The sequence below is a fragment of the Bos indicus genome, chromosome 1 (genome assembly GCF_029378745.1).
Source record: "Bos indicus isolate NIAB-ARS_2022 breed Sahiwal x Tharparkar chromosome 1, NIAB-ARS_B.indTharparkar_mat_pri_1.0, whole genome shotgun sequence".
Lineage (NCBI taxonomy): Eukaryota > Metazoa > Chordata > Mammalia > Artiodactyla > Bovidae > Bos > Bos indicus.
The window spans coordinates 34664636-34691562 of record NC_091760.1 but is presented as its reverse complement, the minus strand read 5'-3'; the positions used below and the strand labels follow the sequence as shown (position 1 = coordinate 34691562).

Below are 26927 nucleotides of genomic sequence, written 5' to 3'. Positions count from 1 at the left end.
AATTTAAACAACAATGAGATACCACTACACATAATTTGCCTGTGTGTGTGTGCTCAGTCTAGTCAGTAGTGTTTAACTCTTTGGGACCCTATGGACTCTAGCCTGCATGTCTCCTCATGTCCATGGGATTCTTCAGGCAAGAATACTGGACTGGGTTGCTGTGCCCTCCTCCAAGGGATCTTCCTGACCCAGAAATTGAACCGACATCTCCTGCATTTCAGGTGGATTCTTTCACCCACAGAATCATCTGGGAAACCCACACACTATACAGAGGGGACAAAATCCAAAAGAGTGACACCACCAAATGCTGATGAATAGTTAGAGTAACAGGAACTCTCATTCACTGCTGATGGGAATGCAAAATGTTTCAACTACTTTAGGTAGTAGTTTGCAGCTTCCTGAAAACTAAGCACGCCTTCCCATAATATCATGTATGTAGTACAAGGTAAACGTATTACTTTTTATATTCACTTAATTTATTTCTCTTTCACTAAAATGTGTTTTAATTAAAATTCAAATAACTTTACTCAAAGGGATTGAAAATTTATGTTTATGTTACTTATGAATATATGTAGTAGTTATTTTCATAATTGCCAGAAATTAGAAGTAACCGATCCCTGGGTTGGGAAGATCTCCTGGAGAAGGAAATAGCAATCCACTCCAGTATCCTTGCCTGGAAAATCCCATGGACAAAGAAACCTGATAGGCTACACTCCATGGGGTCACAAAGAGTCAGACGTGACTGAACGACTTCACTTTCACTTTTTCAAGATATCCTTTAGTAGGCAAATGGATAAAGAAACACTAGTGCATACAGACAGTGAAATATTATTCAGCAGTAAGAAGAAATGTGCTATCAAGTCACAAGAAGATATAGTGGAATCTTAAATGCATATTGCTAAATGAAAGAGGACAGTCTGAAAAAGTTATATCCTATATAATTCCAACTAAGTTAAATCCTAGAAAAAAGCAAAACCACTGTCAATTAAAATATCAATAATTATCAGGGAATCTGGGGGAGCAAAAGAGCAATCAAGAAGTAAAGCACAGGGTTTTAAGGACAGTGAAATTATTTTCTATGATATTGTAAATATGGCGACATGGCATTATACATTGGTCAAGAACAATACAACATAAAGAATGAACAATAAAGTAAATTATAAATTTTAGTTAACAATAATCTATTAATATTAGTTCATCAGCTGTAAAAATTGTACTATAATAATGCAAAATGTTAATAATAGGAGAAACTGTGAGGAGGTGGGATACCAGTGTATATGAGAACTTTGCTTTTCAATCAATCTTTCTGTTAAACAAAATCTGCTTTAAAGAATAAAGCCTATTGATTTAAAAGAAAAAAAAAAAGTCTGTGAACCCAGAGAGTGAAAACCATCTCTGCTGATATATTAACAGCTAATACAATAAAGCTGAATATATCAATAGATTATACTATTTTCTAACTGTATGTTTTTCTCTAAGAAATATCTCTGTGTGTATTGTAGTTCATTCAGAAAATAGGGCTAGCATAATCTGAAAGTACTGGGACCTTGAATAGGCAGTCTCTTAAAAAAAATAAGCCTTTATCTTTTAAAAATAGACATATCTATTTTTTCAATGAATAATTGCTTTGCAATGTTGTGTTTCTGCTTTAAAATGAAGTGAATTGGCTATATGTATACATGCATCCCCTCTCTAGTGGACCCCACCCCCACTCCCCCATCCCGTCTATCTACGTCATCACAGAGCACTGACTTGAGCTCCCTGTGCGGTACAGCAGCTTCCCACTAGATAATCTATTTTACACACAACAGTGTATATATGTCAATCCCAATCTCCCAGTTGATAACACTTATGTGTGGATCTAAAATACAACACAAATGAACTTATCTGCAAAACAGAAACAGACACAGACATAGAGAACAGATATGTGGTTGCCAAGGGAATGGGGGCTAAGGAAGGGATGAATAGGGAGTCTGGAATTACCAGATGCAAGCTATCATATAGAGAATGAATAAACTATAAGAACCTATTGTACAGCACAGAGAACTATATTCAATATCCTATATAAATCCTAATAAAAATATGGAAAAGAATATATATATGTATATATGTATAACTGAATCATTTTGCTGTACAACAGAAACGAACACAACATGATAAATCAACCATGCTATGCTTAGTTGCTCAGTCATGTCCACAACTCTTTGCCACCCCATGGATTGTAGCCTGCCAGATCCTCTGTCCATGGGGATTCTCCAGGCAAGAATACTGGAGTGGGTCACCATGCCCTTCTCCAGGGGATCTTCCCAACCCAGGGATCAAACTCACAGCGCAGGTGGATTCTTTACCATCTGAGCCACCAGGGAAACCCAAATCAACCACAATTAATAAAAAAAGAAAAAGGTAAAGGAAAAGAGTTTGATAAAATGGAATTAATTATTAAATTGAAAGTTTAAAATACAAGGTAGTAATGATTTATATTTATTTTCTCAATATTAGGTTTTACTTGCCCAAATCATTTGTCTCATTTTATTATCCAATTTTTATTCTCTATTAAAATGGCTTAAAGTTATCTTCAAAAGATACACCAACATCTATACTATACCTGGATCATATCATTTGGGGACCCTTTTTGACATATTTTTATGAAATTAAGTTGTATGCTTAAAATAATGTTAAAACTTATAAAAAGTTTTATACATACCTATTTTATGATAAGCTTGATCCAAGAAAGACCACTTCAGACTATATTATTTTGACCTATGAATTTGTTATGTTTTTAAATTATGGAATCTCTACTCACAAATATATACATTCTTCTTCACTGGGCTTTAATAACATAAGAAATGTTAATTCTATTAATAATATAAATTTTACAGTAACACTTTGAATTTCTGCACTTAGATCACTTAAAATATCTGGTGATCCAATTACTTTTAACATTTTGGTATTGCAGGAACTAAATAAAACATTCCCATTACATATATAAAAAATTAACTCATGACCAGCATATGCCGGTAATACATTACTATAGGTGATATACTAAATGAATGCATTTTCCCTGAAAAAGTTGAAAAATAGGGGTTGTACACTAGGCCAATTTTAATAATATAATTAAATGTATTTTTTTCTGAGTGACACACATACACACACATAGATCGTTTCATGATTCTAGCATGTACATGTTTTATGAGCTTTGTGAAATATTTTGGGCTCTATTAACCATACTTCCAAAGCAGCTTCATGCATAAATTGGCATTTTGTTAATCAAAATAACTTTACTTTATGTGGAAAATTTAACCTAAAGATAATTTTCATTTCACCTTTGACAGTTCTCCATTTATAGCTGTGCTTCTGTACTATAGAAAATTTGTGGTAGATAAGATAATTAGAAAACCAACATTTTACAGATTAAGATGCCAGATGAGTGAGAGATGTTACTTTAAAATGCAACTTGTAACATTCACCTTTATGTCTAATGAACTTATATAGCCTGAAACATTTAATCAAGCACTCTCTATAATAAATAGAAATGTAGTGGAAGCATAATTGATACAACTAACATGGAACAACTTAAACAGTTCTGGGTTAAAGGTATATATAGGTTTGTGTAGGAAGGATTGAGTTGGTGGGAATTAATTACTTTGCAAATGAAAAAGGACAAAGGCCAAAGTCTACACTTAATGAAGAATCTCTGCCTACATTTGAAAACATTTCTATTCTGTGTCATGTATATCTACGGTGGAAATGAAGTTGAGTTCATGCTGCATGCATGCTAAGTCACTTCAGTCATGTCTGACTCTTTACAACCCCATGAACTGTAGCCCACCAGGTTCCTCTGTCCATGGTCTTTTGCAGACAAGAATACCGGAGTAGGTTGCCATGCTCTCCTCAGAAATAAAGTTACAAACAAAAAATAATCAAAGCTTCCAAGCTCATCTGTATTCAATCTCTCCTACTATAAACAGAGTTTTATTTTTTATTCTATTTTATTTAAACAAGTAGAATCAAAGTAGAACTGATCAAGTACAAGAGATGGTCCCAGAAAATAGTAGATATATACAGTCAAGACTTCAGCTCCTCTAGGAACAAAGTAATTCTCTCTAAAAGACCAAAATAAGACAGGAAACTCTTTAGAAATACAAATTTTTAATATAACATGTTAAAAAGAAAAAGGATTAATTGTATTATTTATTTGCATGTTAACTAGAATGGAAATAAAAGCCTCAAGAAGGTAAAGATCAGGACTGTAATTTGACCATTTAACTCCTTACATTATTATGGAAATGAATCCAGGAGCTTTTTGGCTATTAAAAGTACATAATGGGTTTCTTATTTTTACTCATTAACCTAATTGATCTCATTTAAACACACAATTTCAACACTGAATCTTCCTAAGTCACCCCCTCCTTCCCTTCCTCCCTCCCTTCCTCTCTTTTCTTTCTCTTACTAGGTTTCTCACAGATTCTCACACTGAATTTGTTTAGGCACACATGCAGGAGGTCTTCTATAACCTAAACTATGTACTGTTTTAAAAGTCGATGCCTGTGTATGTGTGAATAGTTACTTCTTGTATAGGCAAATCATGGCACTGTTCCACAATAAAAATTTTAAACAAATATTATTGATAGCATAAGATTTCATGGCTCAATGATTATGTATATTTATACCGTACAACACATATACACATAACATTTAAAACCTGGGCTCTTATTTATCCATATTGGCAGTTCAGTGTCACAGTACTAAAATGTTTTCTCAAAACACTCATTCTGAAATATTCTACTAATCTGTCTCTTGTGTTTTCATTTTCAATAACAGTTGATTTTTACATAATTGTGTTAATATTACACACAGAAAATGAATGTTTAGTTATTTTCTTATTTTCTGTGCTTTTACATAGTTCTTTCTGTTAGTGGAGAGAACATATTCTTACTGAGAATTAAACAAAATATGACTCATACAGTCTATTCATCTAAAAATCGAATCAGAAAAATAAAATATTATTGTTTTAAAGGGATTTGTATAAAATAGTAAGATGAATTGGAATTTCCATTTTAAAAAGAGTGACTTTTTCCACTGCTCAGGTGTAACACATGCTATTACCTATTATTTGAAATTTGAAAGCACTTGTGGTACACAGTGAAAAGTTCATATTTTCTTAAATTTCAAGTTTAAATTCTTTTCCATCATATGACATTAAAATCTAAGATTAATATTTTATAAAGCAATGAATGTTGCTGTGACATATTTTATAGGCTGAGTCCTACTAAACTGTATGTCATAGTGTTACAGAATTAAAACCTTTAGCTCTAGGAACATAATTCCTCGTCCAATGTGTTCTCATTTTGCTTCTTAGCACTATGTGTTAAATACTTATGTCTTATTTCTCATCAAACTTACCTTTCCACAATAACAGAATTTTTATTTCAGGTGTATTCATAACTTCCCAAGTGATGAATATATACCTACTCTTGTCAGTCGCCACAGAAAACAATGGCATCTCTTCTGCTCTAGGATTCCAAAAGCTGTTCCTCTATTCAGGCCAGTCTTTGCAATTAGTCATAATTAGGAACACTGTAAAATTTATGGAATTTCTAAATTTATGTCCCACAAAGTCTAGACTCATCACCTTTTTACTTTTCCAATTCTTCTTTCTATTTTCCCCCACTTGCATCCACAGAATTTCCACATCATGCATGCTGCACATGTGGACTTAAGTCGAGTCATGATCTGTTGCCTCTGGAAGTATTTGCTGAGATCCTTTAATCACTATTCATAGTTGTTTAGGAAGACCACACCCAATTTGATCAGTTTACTTTAATTTTGATACAAACTGGTATTAAATGTCCCTCTTCACTTTTCATTCTTCATTTCATCCCTGAGGAACGTTCTGCATCCCTAGAGGAACATTCAGTATTATCATCAGTTAGTTTTAATTAACTTCACATACTTGAATGATAGTATGTGAGATGCTAGAAAAAATAATTTAAATAGATCTGGCCTCTGCCTTCTAACCATTTACATATTAAACCATGACAGATGAGTTTTTATTTTTAATTGGCCATCAACTATAATATTTGTCATGTAAAACTTAATAAAAATTAGACAATGCAATTGTGTTCCTCCATGAAGATGAAGTTTGCTTAATAGTGCACACTGAAATGTGATAATTTATGTAATAATTCCATTTTGGACCCCCAAGAAAGTGAAAAGGACTTTGGAAGCTAACAACTGGTATCTTACAACTACCTGGAATAATCTCAACAGTCATAAACAATTCTCTAGAATCTAAACAATAATCAGATAAAGTCACTCAGTGCTTGGGTGGTAGAAAAAGAGAAGACAAGTTTATTCTATGACCAGCTCTAAAAGAGGACAGAGACTAATATGTTTAGCAATTATAGAAATTAGCATGATTAACCACATGTCTTTATAATAGCAGGTCTAGTTCTGCTTTAACATTTGTGCTTTGTAGGTAAAAATTATGAGCATACACATTACTGAATTGTCCCCAATCCTGACAGAATCTAATTCAGAACCCTCTTTAGAATATTTAAAGTGTTTTCTGCTCACTCGTGTCTGAATCTTTGCAACCCCATGAACTGTAGCCCAACAAGCTCCTCTGACCATGGAATTCTCTAGGCAAGAGTTCTGGAGTGGGTTGCCATTTCCTTCTTGAGGTTATATTCTTAACTCAGGGATCAAACCTAGGTCTCTTGCATTGCAGGCAGATTCTTTACCATCTGAGCCACCAGGGAAATCCTCAGAATATTTAGAACAAACCTAACAACCTAATTTCTCTAACAAATCTCTGCTAACTCTTTCTTATATACAACCAAAGATTCAAATTGTCTCCTGTATGATTTTGCTAGAGTGTTGGTAGGTTTCTGGTGATCTCTGGCTGGTAATTTTTAACATTCTTTATGACAATTTTTATTATTTTTGTTTTAATATGTGTTTAAAATTGCAGCTAGCCTAATAATCACAAATATTTTTAAACAGTCTTATTTGGCTTTGTATAAAGGTGAAAATAAAATTTAAATTAAATACTGATGATCAGGGTATTCTTGATATACTGAATACATAACATTTCATATTTTGAATGATATATAGATTAAGTAAGAAGACATAGAAAAATGAAGGAGCTAGAGAATGAATGCTAATGTTTCCCCAAAGTTCCATACAGTCAGCAAAAATAAGACTGGGAGCTGACTGTGGCTCAGATCATGAACTCTTTATTACAAAATTCAGACTTAAAGAGAAGAAAGTAGAGAACACCACTAGACGATTCAGATATGACCTAAATAAAATCCCTTATGTTCATAGACAGAGAGCCTGAAGAACTATGTACAGAGGTTCGTGACATTGTACAGGAGGCAGTGATCAAGACCATCCCCAAGAAAAAGAAACACTAAAAGGCAAAACGGTCAGTTTTAATTCCAGTCCCAAAGAAAGGCAATGCCAGAGAATGTTTAAACAACTGCACAATTGCACTCATCTCACACACTAACAAAAATGCTCAAAATTCTCCAAGCCAGGCTTCAATAGTACATGAACCATGAACTTCCAGATGTTCAAGCTGGATTTAGAAAAGGCAGAGGAACCAGAGATTAAATTGCCAACATCCATTGGATCATAGAAAAATCACAAGAATTCCAGAAAAAATATCTATTTCTGCTTTATCAACTACGCCAAAGCCTTTGACTGTGTGTATCACAACAAACTACGAAAAACTCCTAAAGAGATGCAAATACCAGACCACCTGACCTGTCTCCTGAGAAATCTGTATGCAGGTCAAGAAGCAACAGTTAGAACTGGCCATGGCACAACAGACTGGTTCCGAATCAGGAAAGGAGTACATCCAGGCTGTATATTGTCACCTTCCTTATTTAACTTCTATGCAGAGTACATCATGAGAAACGCTGGGCTGGCAGAAGCACAAGCTGGAATCAAGATTGCTGGGAGAAATACCAATAACCCTAGATATGCAGATGACAGCATGCTTATGGCAGAAAATGAAGAAGAACTAAAGAGCCTCTTGATGAAAGTGGAAGAGGAGAGTGAAAATGTTGGCTTAAAACTCAACATTCAGAAAACTAAGATCATGGCATCCAGTCCCATCACCATGGCAAATAGATGGGGAAATAATGGAAACTAAATGAGAGAATTTAATTATTGTGGTTCCAAAATCCCTGCAGATGATGATTGCAGCCATGAAATTAAAAGACACTTGGTCTTTAGAAGAAAAGATATGACCAACCTAGATAGCATATTAAAAAGGAGAGACTACTTTACAAAGTTTAATCTGGTCAAAGCTATTGGTTTGCCAGTAGTCATGTATGGATGTCAAAGTTGGACTGTAAAGAAAGTTGATTGCCAAAGAATTGATGCTTTTGAACTATGGTGTTGGAGAAGACTCTTGAGAGTCCCTTGGACTGCAAGGAGATCCAACCAGTCCATCCTAAAGGAATTTGGTCCTGAATACTCATTGGAAGGACTGATGCTGAAGCTGAACTCCAATACTTTGGCCACCTGTTGGGAAGAACTGACTCATTTGAAAAGACCTTGATGCTGGGAAAGATTGAAGGCGGGAGGAGAAGGGGACAACAGAGGATGAGATGACTGGATGGCATCACCTACTCGATGGACATGAGTTTGAGTAAGCTCTGGTAGTTGGTGATGGACAGGGAAGTCTGGTGTGCTGCAGTCCATGGAGTCGCAAAGAGTTGGACAAGACTGAGCAACAGAACTGAAATGAACTGAAAGTTTACATGTGGAAACCTAATGCCCAATGTGATGTTATTAGAAGGTAAAGACTTTGGATGCTCATGACTTGGATTAGCATCCTTACAAAAGAGATCCCAGAGATTCTTCTGCCATGTGCCTAATAGAAAATGGTCAACTATGAGACAAGGTCAGGGTCCTCACCAGACACTGAATGTGCCTTCTCCTTTATCTTCAATTTTTGATCTTCAGGATTATGGGAAATAAATATCTATTTCTTATAAACCACTCAGACAATAGCATTTTTTTTTTTACAACAGCCTGAACCAACTAAGAAAAAAGAGAATTGATATTTATCTAAGGCTTACTGAATGCCATTAACTTCAGTTGTATAGCGTGGTCCTAACAGATATTCTCTAATTTATAATCAAAGCTCAAGCACTTTCAGTAACTGTCACAAGGTCTCACTGAAAATAAATGTTGAAGTTTGGAAATAAATTCAATTTGGGCTCTAAAATATGCTTTTCTTCAAATCCACTTCAATGAGAACAGGAAGAAAATTAATGAAACTAATATTATTCAAAGTAGTCATAAATTTTTAATAAGTTAATAACGTTTAAGCTCAACATTCAGAAAACTAAGATCATGGCATCTGGTCTCATCACTTCATGGGAAATAGATGGAGAAACAGTGGAAACGGTGTCAGACTTTATTTTTGGGGGCTCCAAAGTCATGGCAGATGGTGATTGCAGCCATGAAATTAAAAGACGCTTACTCTTTGGAAGGAAAGTTATGACCAACCTAGATAGCATATTCTAAAGCAGAGACATTACTTTGCCAATAAAGTCTGTCTAGTCAAGGCTATGGTTTTTCCAGTAGTCATGTATGGATGTGAGAGTTGGACTGTGAAGAAAGCTGAGCACCGAAGAATTGATGGTTTTGAACTGTGGTGTTGGAGAAGACTCTTGAGAGTCCCTTGGACTGCAAGGAGATCTAACCAGTCCATCCTGAAGGAGATCAGTCCTGGGTGTTCTTTGGAAGGAATGATGCTGAAGCTGAAACTCCAATACTTTGGCCACCTCATGAGAAGAGTTGACTCATTGAAAGAGTCCCTGATGCTGGGAGGGATTGGGGCCAGGAGGAAAAGGGGATGACAGAGGATGAGATGGCTGGATGGCATCACTGACTCGATGGACATGAGTTTGGGTGAACTCCGGGAGTTGGTAATCGACAGGGAGGCCTGGCATGCTGTGATTCATGGGGTTGCAAAGAGTTGGATACGACTGAGTGACTGAACTGAACTGAACTGAAACTAAGAATAAATAAAATAATATGAGCGATAATTAAAAATAATGAGCTGATTGATATTTTCTCTGTTACAAATTAAAAAACATCTCATCCTCCTGATACTTCTCTGATTTTTTCTCATGATACTCTCTACTTTACTCTCTAGTCTGGTCTCACTGATATCCTTGCTATTTCTAGAGACATAAAAACAACTCACACGTTCCTATATCAGGACATTTGTACTTGCCCTTCTCTGTTAATTTTGTTATGTTAATGTATATGTATTTATTTAAAATTTAAACATACTAATTCAGTTAAAATATTTTATTTAAATATATTTATGTATATATTATATATAAATAAATTTTATATATCTTATATATTCACATAAATATTTCTAATACTATATTAAATCATGTATTAATACTATATAATATTATAATGTAGTATTCAATGATATAATTTGATATTATATTATATGTTACAAATTATATATTTATATATAAATGCATTATATATATGTTATGTACTAATACAAACACACCTTTGCTGTCCTTGACTTTCATTCTAATTGCACTCATCACTTTCCTGCTTTGTTTTTTCCCCTCACACTTAATACATATCATTCTATATGTTGTATTTATTTTGCTTTTCCTTCACTTCTACCTAGAACAGATGCTGTAAGGGAACTGGAATTTGTTGCTGTTTGTGATCATGGTGATTTTGACACTTGGAGACAATCTCAACTTGTTTTGTTAAAGTTATACTTTTTTGATCACCTTTGTAACCCCAGTGCCCCAAAGAACACCTGTTTCATAGTAGGTACTTGATATATTCTTTTTTTTTTTAATCTTTTTATTTTGTATTGGGGTATAGCCAATTAACAACAATGTGATAGTTTCAGGTGAACAGCGAAGGGACTCAGCCATACATATACATGTATTGATTCTCCCCCAAACTCCCCTCCCATCCATAATATTGAGCAGAGTTCCATGTGCTATACAGTAGGTGCTTGTTGGTTATCTATTTTAAATACAGCAGTGTGTACATGTTTATACCAGTTTTCCTAACTATGCCCCCTTCCTTGCCTCCTGGCAACCATAATTTCATTCTCAAAGTCTGTGAGTCTGTTTCTGTTTTATAAAGAAGTTCATTTGTATCATTTCTCTTTAAAGTCTACATATAAGGGACGTCATATGATATTTCTCGTTCTCTGACTTACTTCACTCAGTATGACTATCTCTAGGTCTATCCATGTTGCTGCAAATGGTATTATTTCATTTTTAATGGCTTAGTAATATTCTATTGTATGTATGTACCACATCTTCTTTATCCACTCCTCTATTAGAGAACACGAAGAATTTTAAAAAGGAAGATAGTAGTCTCTCCCTACCATGAGATGAAGCCTATATCCACAAGTCCTAAATCTAGTTGATTATCAGTATCCACCAGAGGAATTAAAGAATAAGATAAGTTTGATAATAATGAGAAGTTTAGCTTGCTGTAGAAATGATAAAGCATTCAGGAGTTCAGAAGTGAGAAGGATCCCTGTAGGTTGATAAGGTTAGGGACAGTCTGACAAGAGAGAACTTGAGTGACCCTTGAAGGGTAACCAGGAATGACAAATGGATTGCCTGCATAGTGCAGAACACAGAAGGTGGTGGATATATTCTTATTAAATAAATAACAAAAACAAAATATGGGACATAGAAGACTAGTACCTAGACAACATTTAAGATTTAATGTAATTTCATACCACACACACACAAACACACACAAATCCTAAACTAAAACTATAATTTATCACAGATAAAAAACTCCATAAAAAATCTCTAATATTGGAAAAAATCAAGTAGTAGGATTCAGAAACATAATTATTTGTGCTATACTTTTCAACTTTGTTATATATTTCAATTCATTCCTCTTCGTTTTAATAAATATTTATAGATCACTTGCTGTATTCCAAGGATATTGCTAACTACCAAAGTGGCATGATCATAAGTTGATCATTTGCTAGTTGTGTGAACTTGGCCAAGTGATTCAATCACTATAATCTTCAGTGATTTTATTCATAAACTGAGTAAAGAGAGTAGTGACTGTTCATCAGGCTGTTATGCTGATGCCCTAACGTAAGATAACACACGTTAAGATAAGGCCAGCAAAGCATTTCAGTACTGCCCAGGCTCACCAGAGTCATCCAATTTATGTTCTTATCACTTGTGAACAATAATTATGTTGATTAAAAAAACATAATAGATACGTCCCTGTGTTCATAAAGACTTAGTATATTTTTAAAAATAGAAAAAAATGTCCTATTTTAAAAGAACAGATGTGAAGTCATATTTGCATATAATAATGTTACATTTAGAAAGTTCATCAAGGCTTTCTCAGATTTTCACCTCTCATTGATTGCCAAATTTCTGATCTTCCTGGTCAACATTTGGAAGAAAACTAGGAGTGTTAACCTTTTGATATATCCTTTCTTTTTCTACTTTGTCAAGAATGGGCAAGAACTCCTTTCCTTTGAGTGTGATTAATATTACGGAGGTTAGTTTTACCTCATTTGGCTGTAGATTTTGCTGCACACTTGCTGTAATTTCCAGGTAATTTTAAAATAATTTTAAATGCAGATGCGGAGACTTGCCACCACGATAGAGAGTTATGGAATAGCATTTACTTACAGTGTATTTCTAGCACCTGCATGGCCACCTGAGGAGTGGCATTGAGAGATTCATGGTCTACTCTGCAGATGACCGCCACACCATCATCACTTCTGTCCACTCGGAAATCCAGTGTGCTGCTGACTGTGAACGTCTTGCGATTTGCATCCTCTTCCTTTAAATATTTTACATCTGAAAATAAAATATAAAACTTAAAATTCTGTGAAATTCTCTTTGAAATGTAACAGATCTCGTTTACTCAAGACACCACCGGAAGTGCTTTCTGCTTATCTTTATCCAATTATAAAAAGCAAATATTTGTTAGTTTGACATTTAACCCATTTCAAGTAAACAGAATTAAAACTACTTCAGTTATGTATTTTAAAAGTTAAATGCAGAAATAAAAAGGCAAGACATAGCCCCCTTTTAAATATTCCATTAGAAAAATCAGGCCATTTTACAATATTAGTCTCTTTTCTTTAGATTTAGATCTTATTAAAAGATAATCTTTTTTTTCTGAACCATGTATTTGAGCTATGATTAACATGAACAATGTGAGGTCAACATAATTGCTATAAAATACCTAAGATGAGAAAGTTGTCATCTTTGGTAGAGAAGGAGGACAGTCATGCGAACATTTTGAATATTCAAATATCTATCTCTCTCTATATATATTTGCAATGAAATTTCTGTTGAGATAAATGGTTTTCACTTAGCTGAAGAATTTGTTTCAGCCTGAATGAGAACACTTCCCTCAAGATGTGAATTCACATATCAGTATTTAAACTTATTGTGCACTGATTCAGATTCAACACTAAATGGTGCACTTAGGGATTATTTGTTCTCTATGGAAAAGAGATTTAATAATATTTTCATTTAATTTGAAATTTCTCAAATCTAAAGTAGCTGATAAGAAGAGGGTAATTTTAATGGATTAGAAATCAAAATGATAGTCTAAGGTTAAAATATCATTTTAACAAGATCTTAAATACAGTTGAGGGAGAAAGCTGTTCCAATTTCTTAGTGTTTCAATTCAAATGAACAATGATATTTTTAGGAAAAGAGTTCTTTTGCATAAAATATTTGATTCTAGCATGTATTAAATATTTTAAAGCTATTTAAAAATATATCAATGATAACAAATTAACATAAATTCAGCTTTTCTATTGTCGTGCTCTATGCAAAGACTTGACTTGAAAAGGATATTGAATTTTATGTATTTGACAGGAAGATATTTGTATGGTCCATTGAGTTTTACTTTTTTCCAGAGAAGAATGTTTTTATCTTATTGATTTTAAAAAATAAAGTAAAATTAATAAAGGATGCACTTAGTCACTCAGTCGTGTCTGACTCTTTGAAACGCCATGGACTATAGCCTGCCAGGCTCCATGGCCCATGTGGATTCTCCAGGTAAGAGTAATGGAGTGGGTTGCCATTCCCTCCTCCAGGGGATCTTCCCAACACAGGGATGGGACCTAGGTCTCCCGTACTGCAGGCGGGTTCTTTACTGTCTGAGCCACCAGGGAAGCCATAATAAAGGATAAGCCTAGGTAAACATCACATGTCTTGTTTGGAAAATATCTGTTTATGATTTTGTGGTAAAATTTTTACCACAAAAAGTTTTATGAGATTTCGGCAGTTTTTCAGAGTAAGAATTTCCAACATTTGGAAAGGGAAGAAAGATCATAGTATCTCAACTCTATTTTTTAACTATAAATTAATCATATAGGGTATAAGGCTTTCTATCAACATGTTTACTATGAAATATCTCATTTTTGTTAACCAAAGTCATTTCTGAGATTTTTTCATTTGAAAATTAGATTAAACTTCAGTTAAAAAATTTTAGAGTGAAAGATGAAACAATCTTCTTTTAGTCAAAATGTGTCAAGATAACACAGATGTATTATAGTTCTTTGGTATATTAAAAAAAATGAGGCTCTCTTACTTTTCAGTGTCTCATAAATTTATACAAAATGTTGCCTCATTTTTATATTTTGTATCCTTGCCTATAAATCTATGCCAGTGTTTTCTTGTTGAAAGCTCCAAGCAGTAGAAATTTAAGAAAATTTAGATCTCTTGACAAAATACTTATATAATTATGTTACACAAAATGTAAGAAATTATTCCAAAATATTGCTTATATTCTTTAATTTTAATAACAGCTGCATTTTAAGAACCCACACATCTGCTTCCTTCAGCTATTTTCTTCACAAAAATATCATTGTATGTAATATTAATTGGACACATAAAATCTGATAGCAATTGTATATAACATAAAATATTAATGAGCATCATTCAAGCAGAATAAGTAAAAGTATAATTTGTTGCTTTTAATATTAGCTTATGTGACATCTTATAGGGTTATTAGAAGGCATAAGATTAACAGGAAAAAGTACTGAGAAGAGCTAGTTGTCATATCTTTGCCTGTATTTCTGCTGACATCCTCCTCACCAAACAGGAAATAGCACTTACAATTTATTTTCATTTTGCTTCCTAGCTTTATAAAGTAACTGATGTATTACATAGTTACAGAATTAATAGAAATTTCTTTATATGGCATAGTTAATCTGGTGATTCCATATATATTCTTGTTTCATGTTCTGTATTGTTTTAGAAAGTTTTTATTTTTTTCTTCTTTGGCAAGTCACAGCATTACTTCATCACTTTGTGATCTAAAACAGTGTTTCTCAAAAATGGCATGTGCAGCTGAATCATATTTGAATCTTGTTAAAATGCAGATTCTGATTCAATAGCGGTGAGGTAGAGTCTAAAAGTCTGCTGTTGGCCAACAGAATTATTTTCAAGAGCAAGGGTATAATCAATGCATCATCACTGTAGGTGATATGACCAAAGGTGAGTGAATACTGGAACTAACTTTACTCACTTTTCTCCCTCTCTTTTTATTGCCACTCTTTGTAAGCTTAACGTTCTTTCACTATTTCAACATATATTTCTCCTTTTCATTTACATTTTTGAAGATAGCCATGTCATGTATTATATAATGTGTTGGTTCAATGGCCAGTGAAGCAAAGGGCAAACATTAAACACAGGAATTTGTAGGATTACTTTCCATTATATCCTTGAAGTCACCCTTCTATCTTTTTCCAAAGGAGATTATGGACATGTGAGCACTTGCTCTCAAGTAATCATAAATGTGATTGCTTTTGGTTGCTGGTGATTGTGTAACTCAGTAGGATCCCATGGGGCCTGGGGAGGTGAGGCGGCAAGTCTTCCTCAGTCACTTCCGACTCTGTGCGACCCCGTAGATGGCAGCCCACCAGGCTCCCCCGTCCCTGGGATTCTCCAGGCAAGAACACTGGAGTGGGTTGCCATTTCCTTCTCCAATGCATGAAAGTGAAAAGTCAAAGTGAAGTCGCTCAGTCGTGTCTGACTCCTAGCGACCCCGTGGACTGCAGCCCACCAGGCTCCTCCATCCATGGGATTTTCCAGGCAAGAGTACTGGAGTGGATTGCCATTACCTTCTCCTTCTGAAGTACCTAGATAACAGTATTTGATGCAAATTTTCTGAATTTTTTTGCAGATGTAAACTCCTACCCCACTCAACCAAATGGAAGACGTTAACCATTTGATGACCCAGAGCACATCAGTCAGTTCAGTTCAGTGGTTCAGTCATGTCCAACTCTTTGCAACCATGGACTACAGCACACCAGGCTTCCCTGCCCATCACCAACTCCCAGAGCTTGCTCAAACTCATGTTCATCAAGTCAGTGATGCCATCCAACCATCTCATCCTCAGTCATCCCCTTCTCCTCCTGCTTTCAATTTTTCCTAGAATCAGAGTCTTTTCTGATTTCCTAGAATCAGGATCTTTTCTGTCAGCCCTTCACATCAGATGGCCTAAGTATTGGAACTTCAGCTTCAGCGTCAGTCCTTCCAATGAATATTCAGGATTGATTTCCTTTAGAGATTGACTAGTTAGATCTCCTTGCAGTTCAAGGGACTCTCAAGAGTCTTCTCCAACATCACCATTCAGGAGTACATAAGGACTGACATTTGCTGAATCCTGGGGGAGCTTGAGGCTTTCTAGAACATGAGTCATCTCATGTCCTTGCATAACCATGCAATAAACATTTCTCTGCTCCAGACTCTGACATTTCCATTTGTTTGGCCTCGGTGTGTGCCACTGTTGAGCACAGGAACTTAACAGTTGTAAATTGTCTCATTATACTACTGTGTTTACACTGCATGCTTTAGAAATCTTCTATAAAAAACTGTTTTTAAATATCTGCCTGAAAATTCCTCAAGGATGCTTCTCAATGAAAGTTATTTTCTTGAAACTTTCATGGTGAAGTCTACAGATTTTCTATCAATATTTATAGTATGTATCTGTATCAGAGAGCTGGATCATAAAGAAAGCTGAGTGCCAAAGAATTGATGTTTTTGAATTGTAATGCTGGAGAAGACTCTTAAGAATCATTTGGACTATATGGGGATCAAACCTGTCAATACTAAAGGAAATCAACCCTGAATATTTGAAACTTGAAACTAACACAACATTGTAAATCAGCTATATTTAAATACAAATTTAAAAATTAAATAAATATAAAACCTGAGTCAAGTTATCTAGGGAATGAAACAAAAGGCCATCTGGACATTTTTACATTCAAATCTCTTTAAAAAGTCAGATCTCAGGAGATATTTCTAGATCCATTTTTTTTCCCCCAGATTTATAATATTAGGTTTCATGCATGCTAAGTCACTTCAGTTGTGTCTGACTCTTTGTGACCCTATGGACCTTGACCTCCCAGGCTCCTCTGTCCCTGAGATTCTCTAGGCAAGAATATTGGAGGGGGTTGCCATGCTCTCCTCCAGGAGATCTTCCTGATCCAGAGATGGAACCCATGTCTCCTGCATGGACAGGTGGGTTCTTTACCACCAGCACAAATTGGGAAGCCCGATTAGGTTACCTGCCTCTGTATCTGGAGCTTCTGGCCACCTTTGTACTAGACTTTTAGAAGGAATATCCTTCTAACGTGAAGTTTCTTCAGATGTTACTTTGCCTCCACAGTGGTTCCAATCACCCTGAGCATTGTAATCTGAACTTTTGTGATGTATTTCCTTTCTGCTCTTTAGTGACTTTGATTCCCCTTAAACAGATCCAGAACAAAATAATCCCATTTTTATAAAAGGAAATCTTGTCCTGAACCCTAGGTTAGCCCTTTCTTTCAGACCTGCACCTGAAGAGGACCAGTTTCCTTTTCAATGATTGCAAAGCCAATAAGCCACACTTGGAACAAGGTTGGGATTTAAATACAGTTCTGTCTTGTTGCCAATACTAGAAGGATCATACCTTCTCATAACTGGGATAAAGCTCTTGGAATTTTGTAATATATTTTGTGAGTTCTCCTCAACTATTTGGGCTTTAAATTTTTTGGTCATCAGCAAAGTTGTAAGATCTCAGTGTATACCCCAAATTTCTATGCTTATGTAGAATATGAACTCTGCTATTATTTTCAGAGTCTGTGTTTGTAGGTGATTTTTGAAGAATCAAATAACAGTTTCAACAAGAGGTTTCAATAAATTTATTCTGAATCCATACACTGTTACTAATGGTGCTTTAAATGACACCAGTGTTAGTAAGCTGAAAGAAGGTCTTCTTGCCATACAGGAGAGACAATGTGAGTGCTAAATAAGTTAACTTGTCATTATTGCCAAAAACTTGGAGTGACCATATTGGACAAATGGGTATGTTATATAATTCTTGTTTAAAAGAAGCTGTATAGATCCAAATTTATAAAAGTGAACGCATCATTTTTAGAAGGCATTCAACTCTTTCATCACTTAAAAAAATGACATAAAGTAACTATGCCTAGTTAACTCAGTCAGTAACATAGATGCATATTTTAGAACTAATTTGTCTTGAAGGGATTATTGGTAATTTTTCTTTTCTTATGGCTTAAGTGTACAACAGGATTTTTTTTTTTTTTTTACAGACCATCTTTTCTTTTTCTTTTTTTTTACTATTCAAGGTAAGCATTTCGTTTTATATCTGCTTCAAATTTTCTCCAGACCAAAAATACTGAGGCCATGTCTTATATAGTAAAACTTTAAAGTCTGGCAACCACTTTCATTTGTTCACTGGAGAAGACCTCAAAACAAATTCTTGAAGCAAATTTCAGTAATGCCTATGAGTATTCCTTAATACTAGAGAAGGCAATGGCAACCCACTCCAGTATTCTTGCCTGGAGAATCCCATGGACAGAGGAACATGACAGGCTACAGTCTATGGGGTCGCAAGAGTCAGATACAACTTAGCAACTAAACTACTACTATTAAAATTCACATTGGAGAAGGAAATGGCAACCCACTCCAGTATTCTTGCCTGGAGAATTCCATGGACAGAGGAGCCTGGTGTGCTGCAGTCCATGGGGTCACAGAGAGTCAGACATGACTAAGTCACTAACATGCACAGATACACACACACACACACACACACACACTCCTTCATACAACTCCAATTAGAATGCATCAAACTTTTACAAATCCCTTTTGCAATAGTCTACTTTTATAAGAAGGTGCCACTCATAATCCTGGTTTGTAAAGCTGTGGCTCTATCATTTACTAGCAATGCAAAATGTTTGTTTCACTTGACAAGGAATTTTATTGAAGCTCAGTTCTTGTTAATAGATTTCAAAAGCTCAGATGAGCAAAATGATATTTACAGAGGACTGATGAAGGGGGCATAATTTATTTATCTAAATATTCTAAAATTGCTTTAACTTTATTCACATGAGTCAAATGTTACAGTCTATCAAATTCCTCTTAAATGTTACCCCACAGGTATATATTCAGAGGTGCTATAAGGACCCACTCTGTGATATTTATTGTATATAACTTGGTGGTGGTTTAGTCCCTAAGAAATGTCTGACTCTTGTGATCCCATGGACTGTAGCCTTCCAGTCTCCTATGTCCATGGGATTTTCCGGGCAAGAGTACTGGAGTGGGTTGCCATTTCCTTCTCCAGGGGATTTCTGGACCCAATGGATTCCTGCATTGCAGGTAGATTCTTTACTGACTGAACTTATTGTCAAATTATTTCAATATATAGACTTTTGTCTAAAACATATGAACTGAGAGAGAAATTCTCTTGACTCTTGGAACCATGAAATGTCAGATCTCTTATACAAATGATTTGTGAACATAGTACTTAATTCATCATGTCTCTCTTTTTGTACCATTTAAGTGTACTAATTAAAGCTTGTGATTCACCATTGGCAAATGTGAAAATGTGAAAAACTTTATAACAAGATTGCTTATTGGTTTCACTTTAGGTTTCATCTTATTTTTCTGCAATAATTTAGCAGTTGTATCATATTCATGTATCAATTCATTCATATTACCTTTTATGTTATCAGTATATTTTGTGTTTATGCAAATCCTTCTATAACATGAGGTATGAGTCACTTTCCCTCAAAAACATTGGATATAGTTAATCATTGCTTGAAGGCTCAGAAAATTTAAATATTTGAATAGAAAATTTCTATTAAGATTACTTTAGAACATCACTAAGAAGAATACTGCTCCATTTAGAAGAATTATCAGGAAGGAGAGTTATCTTCTCTTTACATTTTTATTTAATTTTTATTTTTAAAGTTTTTTTGATGTATAACATTTTTTAAAAGTCTTTATTGAATCTATTACAATATCGCTTCTGGTTTGTTTTATTTTTTATTTCTTTTTGCTTTTCTGCCTGTGGGATCTTAGCTCCCTATGCTATGCTGTGCTATGCTAAGACACTTCAGTCGTGTCCGACTCTGTGCGACCTCATAGATGGCAGCCCACCAGGCTCCCCTGTCCCTGGGATTCTCCAGGCAAGAACACTGGAGTGGGCTGCCATTTCCTTCTCCAATGCATGAAAGTGAAAAGTGAAAGTGAAGTCGCTCAGTCGTGTCCGACTCTTAGGGACCCCATGGATTGCAGCCTAACGGGCTCCTCCATCCATGGGATTTTCTAAGCAAGAGTACTGGAGTGGGGTGCCATTGCTTGGGTCCCTACCAGGTGTCAAATCTGTACCCCCTGCACTGATAGGTAAAATCCTTACCACTGAATCTCCAAGGAAATCCCCAGAGTCATCTCCCTTGAAGATTATTGAGGTATATAGTCTTAGATCACTTTCCCCCAAGTGATTGCTTATTTCTACATTTAATTCTATATTTATATTTATTTAATTCTCTATTTAGTGGTGTGCACCTTACAAGAATACCAAGAACTGGTTTGCTCAGTCCAGGAAAGCATTCAGTAGAGGAGTCACCTCCTTTAAAGTTATTAAACACTTTAATAACATGAGAGCAATTTAACCTAAATGACTCATTTATTCTCCATATAAAAACCTTGCGCTCATATCATATGTTAGACGACATGCTAGATTTTGCATGTGAAACCTTAAAGAAAGAAATCCCAGTCTGTTGAGAAAGATAGATACGTAGCTATTGCCAACATCCGCTGGATCATCGAAAAAGCAAGAGAGTTCCAGAAAAACATCTATTTCTGCTTTATTGACTATGCCAAAGCCTTTGACTGTGTGGATCACAATAAACTGTGGAAAATTCTGAAAGAGATGGGAATACCAGGCCACCTGACCTCCCTCTTGAGAAATCTGTATGCAGGTCAGGAAGCAACAGTTAGAACTGGACATGGAGCAACAGACTGATTCCAAATAGGAAAAGGAGTACGTCAAGGCTGTCTATTGTCACCCTGCTTATTTAACTTATATGCAGAGTACATCATGAGAAATGCTGGACTGGAAGAAGCTCAAGCTGGAATCAAGATTGCCAGGAGAAATATCAATAACCTCAGATATGCAAATGACACCACCCTTATGGCAGAAAGTGAAGAGTAACTAAAAAGCCTTCTGATGAAAGTGAAAGTGGAGAGTGAAAAAGTTGGCTTAAAGCTCAACATTCAGAAAATGAAGATCATGGCATCTGGTCCCATCACTTAATGGGAAATAGATGAGGAAACAGTGGAAACAGTGTCAGACTTTATTTTTCTGGGCTCCAAAATCACTGCAGATGGTGACTGCAGCCATGAAATTAAAAGATGCTTACTCCTTGGAAGGAAAGTTATGACTAACCTAGATAGCATATTCAAAAGCAGAGACATTACTTTGCCAACAAAGGTTCGTCTAGTCAAGGCTATGGTTTTTCCTGTGGTCATGTATGGATGTGAGAGTTGGACTGTGTTGGAGAGGACTCTTGAGAGTCGTTTGGACTGCAAGGAGATCCAACCAGTCCATTCTGAAGATCAGCCCTGGGATTTCTTTGGAAGGAATGATGCTAAAGCTGAAACTCCAGTACTTTGGCCACCTCATGCGAAGAGTTGACTCATTGGAAAAGACTCTGATGCTGGGAGGGATTGGGGGCAGGAGGAGAAGGGGATGACAGAGGATGAGATGTCTGGATGGCATCACTGACTCAATGGACGTTGAGTCTCGGTGAACTCCGGGAGTTGGTGATGGACAGGGAGGCCTGGCGTGCTGCGATTCATGGGGTCGCAAAGAGTCGAACACAACTGAGCGACTGAACTGAACTGAACTGAAAGAACTTTTAGTGTGTTCAAAATACCAAAGAAAGTAACAGTTTAAAGATTCATAATAATCAGATATACTCCCTGATCTTCACCCTATCAGATACCTCTTTTGAAAAAAGTATAGTAGATAGACTATTTTAGAAAAAATGGCTACTTAGGAAATTAGTTCTTAATTGTGACTGCCCAAGAGACAGATTAGCTGGTTCTCGAGAAAATCTTAATTTTACTAGCACATTCTTTGAATATCCAGTAGCAATATGAATATTACTTATTGTTTCTGTACCAGTAATGTAATGAGCTGAAAACCAGAGTTTGCCATTTTAGCATAGTTTCCTGTTTTTGACTTACCTGCCTTGTTCACGAGCTTTGAGGTATTAATATACTCAGCATAACTTGTGGAACTAATCTTGTGCACTTTAGGCTTAGTTTATACCCTATCAAGTGTTCACAAATAAAACCTCAGAATAAGGTAGGGTACAGAGAAATAGAAACCTTTTTTTTATATTTTATCCCAGAGCACAATTTTTTATTAGAGACTCTTTAATATTTTGTATTTAACAGAATCATAGTAATTAAATCTAAAAGTTATATCAACATGTGAAAATAAATCTGTAGCCCTCTATAGTGTCTGTACTTGGTGAATTTGACTTCATAATATTTGCCATAATCATATTTTTGATTTGTAATGATAAATCCCTCTCCAATGTAATTTCTTTTGTAGATATTCCTTACCTAGAAGTTGCCATACTCTATAGCCTAATTAAATTAGGTGTGATTAAACCTGAAGACATATCTAACCCCCCGTTAGATGTAATTAAACCTGAAGAGGTACCTGACTCCCAGGTGCATAATATCCAAGGTAGAAAGTATGAAACTTTACTCCCAAACAGAACCAATGTAGTTAACTAGCTTGTTTCAGAATCTCTCTCATGTATCTCATTGTGATTTAAAACCCTGAAGAGTTCAAAGAAATTGAAGTAAAAACACATACTTGAGCACACAGGTATACAAACACAGGCACACATATATACCACAGCTAATTTCAGGGAAGCCATGATTTAGCCGATCTAATGACAGAATATGATTAATGATGTACAGAAAATGTGAGCAAAATAGAGGAAAAAGGAGAGAGCAGTGTGTTCTTACAGACCAAAGAAACTAAGTCACTATGAAGCCAGTCAATCAGTGAACTATTTATATATCTAAGGAATAACCTTTATGGTAATAAATAGGTTCCCTTGTGTTCCTTTCACTTGACAATGGCCAGAAAAACCTTATAATAACCTCTTTCTCTTGAGACTAGGTTGAGTGACTCTCAGGGCCATTAAACAAAAGTTTAGACATGAAAAGTCAACTATCACTTGTAACCTCTTCCAAGAAAAGATTTTATATTTTGTGCACTATATCCTTAGGCTGACTCAAAATATAATACCATCTGACTGAAAAATGTTATAAAAATGATTGCCCAATTCTAAGCCTGATGCCTTAAGGTAGGCACTATAATTGCATAGATTATAATGTCTTTCTTTCTATTGAAGATTGAAAGATTTCTCTTATTTTCTATTAACATAGTGTTTTAATGCAGGCCCAAAAGATGATAAAAGATGGGAGAAATATTTTTAAAAGCCCATGAACTAAAGTAAACTCTATAAGAAAATTTTTAAAAATCTATCCATTGAAGTAAATTCTGTAAGTAGCAGTTAAGTATGACTCCTTTGAAACACTTATGTAATTTTCTGGCTATCAAAAATTCAGTTTATGAGATCTTGTAGCATCCAGAAAATGTAACATACTCCTTATCAACCTATTTTGAAAATGAGTCATTTGCATCAGTAAAACATCTGTAATGTGATATCACCCTTCTGAATACAAGTTTCTCTCTACTTACTGTCTACTACCATTGATTATTTTTATCTTGTTTTCTGAGAAACACGCTATTTTTAAATTTTAACTACACACTGGAACATTCGTAAGGTTCAATACAATTCATGTATTCATAAATAAAGTACTATTTTTCATTTACTCTTCCTTTATTCTATTGTTATTGTTCAGTCACTAAGTTGTGTCTGACTCTTTTCAACCACATGGACAGCAGGATTCTAGGCTCCTCTGTCCTCCACTATCTCCCAGAGTTTGCTTGATTCATGTCCATTGAGTCAGTGATGTTATCCAATCATCTCATTCTCTGTCCCTCCCCCCTTCTCCTTTTGACTTCAATCTTTCCCAGCATCAGAGCCTTTTCCAATGTATTGGCTCTTCACATCAGGTGGCCGAAGTATTGGAGCTGAAGCTCCAATTCAAAAGCATCAATTCTTTGACCCTCAGCCTTCTTTTTGGTCCAACTCTCACATCCATAAGTGACTACTAGAAAAACCATAGCTTTGACTATATGAGCCTTTGTCAGCAAAGTAATGTCTCCACTTTTTAATATGCTGTTGAGATTTGTCATAGTTTTTCTTTCAAGGAGCAAGGGTCTTTTAATTTCATGGCTGCAGTTACCAACTGCAGTGATTTTGGAGCCCAAGAAAATAAAATCTTTCACTGCTTCCACTTTTCCCCCTTCTATTTGCCATGAAGAGATGTGACTGCATGCCATAATCTTAGTTTTTTGTATGTTGAGTTTCAAGCCAGCTTTTCATTCTCCTTTTTCACCCTCATCAAGAGGTTCTTTAGTTCCTCTTCACTTTCTTCCATTAGAGTGATATCATCTGCATATCTGAGTTTGTTGGTGTTTCTCCCAGCAATCTTGATTTTTATTTGCAATTCATCCAGCCTGGCATTTCACATAATGAACTCTGCATATAAATTAAACAAGCAGGATGGCAATGTACAACCTTGCCGTACTCCTTTCAGTTGTTCAATGTGCGGTTCTGTTGCTTCTTGACCTGCATACAGGTTTTTCAGGAGAAAGATAAGGTGGTCTGGTATTACTATCTCTTTGAGAATTTTTCAGTTGGTTGTGATCCACACAGTCAAAGGCATTAGCTTAGTCAATGAAGTAGAAGTAGATATTTTTCTGGAACTTCCTTGCTTTCTCCATGATCCATTGGATGTTGGCAATTAAATATCTGGTTCCTCCGCCTTTTCTAAATCTACCTTATACATCTCGAAGTTCTCATTTCACGTACTGTTGAAACCTAGCTTGAAGGATTTTGACCATTACCTTACTAGCTTGTGAAATGAGTGCAACTATATGGTAGTTTGAGTATTCTTTGGGATTGAAATGAATTTTTCCAAATTTGCTGACATATTGAGTGCAGCACTTTAACTGTATCATCTTTTAGGATTTTAAATAGCTCAGCTGGAATTCTGTCCCCTTCACTAGCGTTGGTATTAATGCTTCCTAAGGCCCATTTGACTCACACTCGAGAATGTCCATTATTCTTTGTTGTTTGGTACTCAGTTGCGTCCAACTCTTTGTGAGCCCATGGACTGCAGCATGCCAGGCTTCCCTGTCCTTCATATTCCCTGGAGTTTGCTCAGACTGATGTTCATTGAGTCAATGATGCCATCCAACCATCTCATCCACTGTTGCTCCCTTGTCCCCCTGCCCTCAATCTTTCCTGTAATCAGAATCGTTTCCAATGAGATAGCTCTTTGCATCAGGTGGCCAAAGTATTGGAACTTCAACTTCAGCATCAGGCCTTCCAATGAATATACATGGTTGATTTTCTTTAGGATTGACTGGTTTGATTTCCTTGCTGTCCAAGGGACTCTCAAGAGCTTCTCCAGCACCACAGTTTGAAAGCATTGATTCTTCAGTGCTCAGCCTTCTTTATGGTCCAACTATCACATCTATGCATGACTATTGGAAAAATCATAGCTTTGACTATATTGACCTTTGCCAGCAAAATGATGTGTGTGCTTTTGTATGCTGTCTGATCAAAGAATTAAATAATCATTTTTAGAAAGATTTGATTCATAAATTTCATAAAATATCTTCCTGGGTCCCCAGAAGATCATTTGCTAAAGCTGATGGTAATGAGACCATCTCTCCTTACATGGCACAGAAATCATAAGAAACTGCATTTTCATGAAAAATCTAAAGCTCTTGAATGGGAGAGGCATCTTTCTTAGCACATGAAGAAATCATAAAGTATCTTTTAAGAAGAACCTGAGGAGATTGTAAACAGTGATTAAGTCTCTCCAATAGCAGATGTGAGCTAAAAAGTTAGTAGATCTGAATATTTATGTTATTATAGTATCTCAACATTGCTTGTTGGCTGATAATTCATTGATGAGTGAGAGTTGCACTTTCTTTAACACAAGTTAAAAATAGTGACTAAAAGGATTAATAAGCAATAAAACAGTTTTTGATATTGATATAATTCTCCTTCTTAACAATAAGTGAAATCCAGTCAAAGATATCATTACATACACGCTGGAACTTCTCTTTCCATTCCCAGAACAACATATACCAGCACTGAATTTCTGTTGCTATTTTATTTAAAATAACTTCTGACATTAAAACTCACAGAATTATTAATCTAAACTATTTTTCCAATGTGAGTATGAATAAATTTTTACACTTAATCATGTTCATCCTCTTAAAGTTATTATACTGTATAATCTTAAAATAAATAAGCAATCAAACAAAATTAAAACACCATTTAAATAAAAGTATTATTTCTCTACATTTCAAAAACGTAGGTAAAATAACATTTCCTTTCAGCCTAGCAGAGTAACAAGGCTGGATTTACTTCT

The 26927-nt window shown here is 35.3% G+C and overlaps 1 protein-coding gene across 3 annotated transcripts in view; it reads right to left on the bottom strand.

Moving 5' to 3' along the window:
* Positions 1-26927, bottom strand: part of CADM2 (cell adhesion molecule 2) — a 1274389-nt gene that overhangs the window by 152554 nt on the left and 1094908 nt on the right. For all 3 annotated transcript variants that reach the window (XM_070786560.1, XM_070786570.1, XM_070786566.1), the window contains one exon: positions 12696-12866. In XM_070786560.1, coding sequence (XP_070642661.1) covers positions 12696-12866 — 171 coding nt within the window. The remainder of the gene's footprint in view (positions 1-12695; positions 12867-26927) is intronic.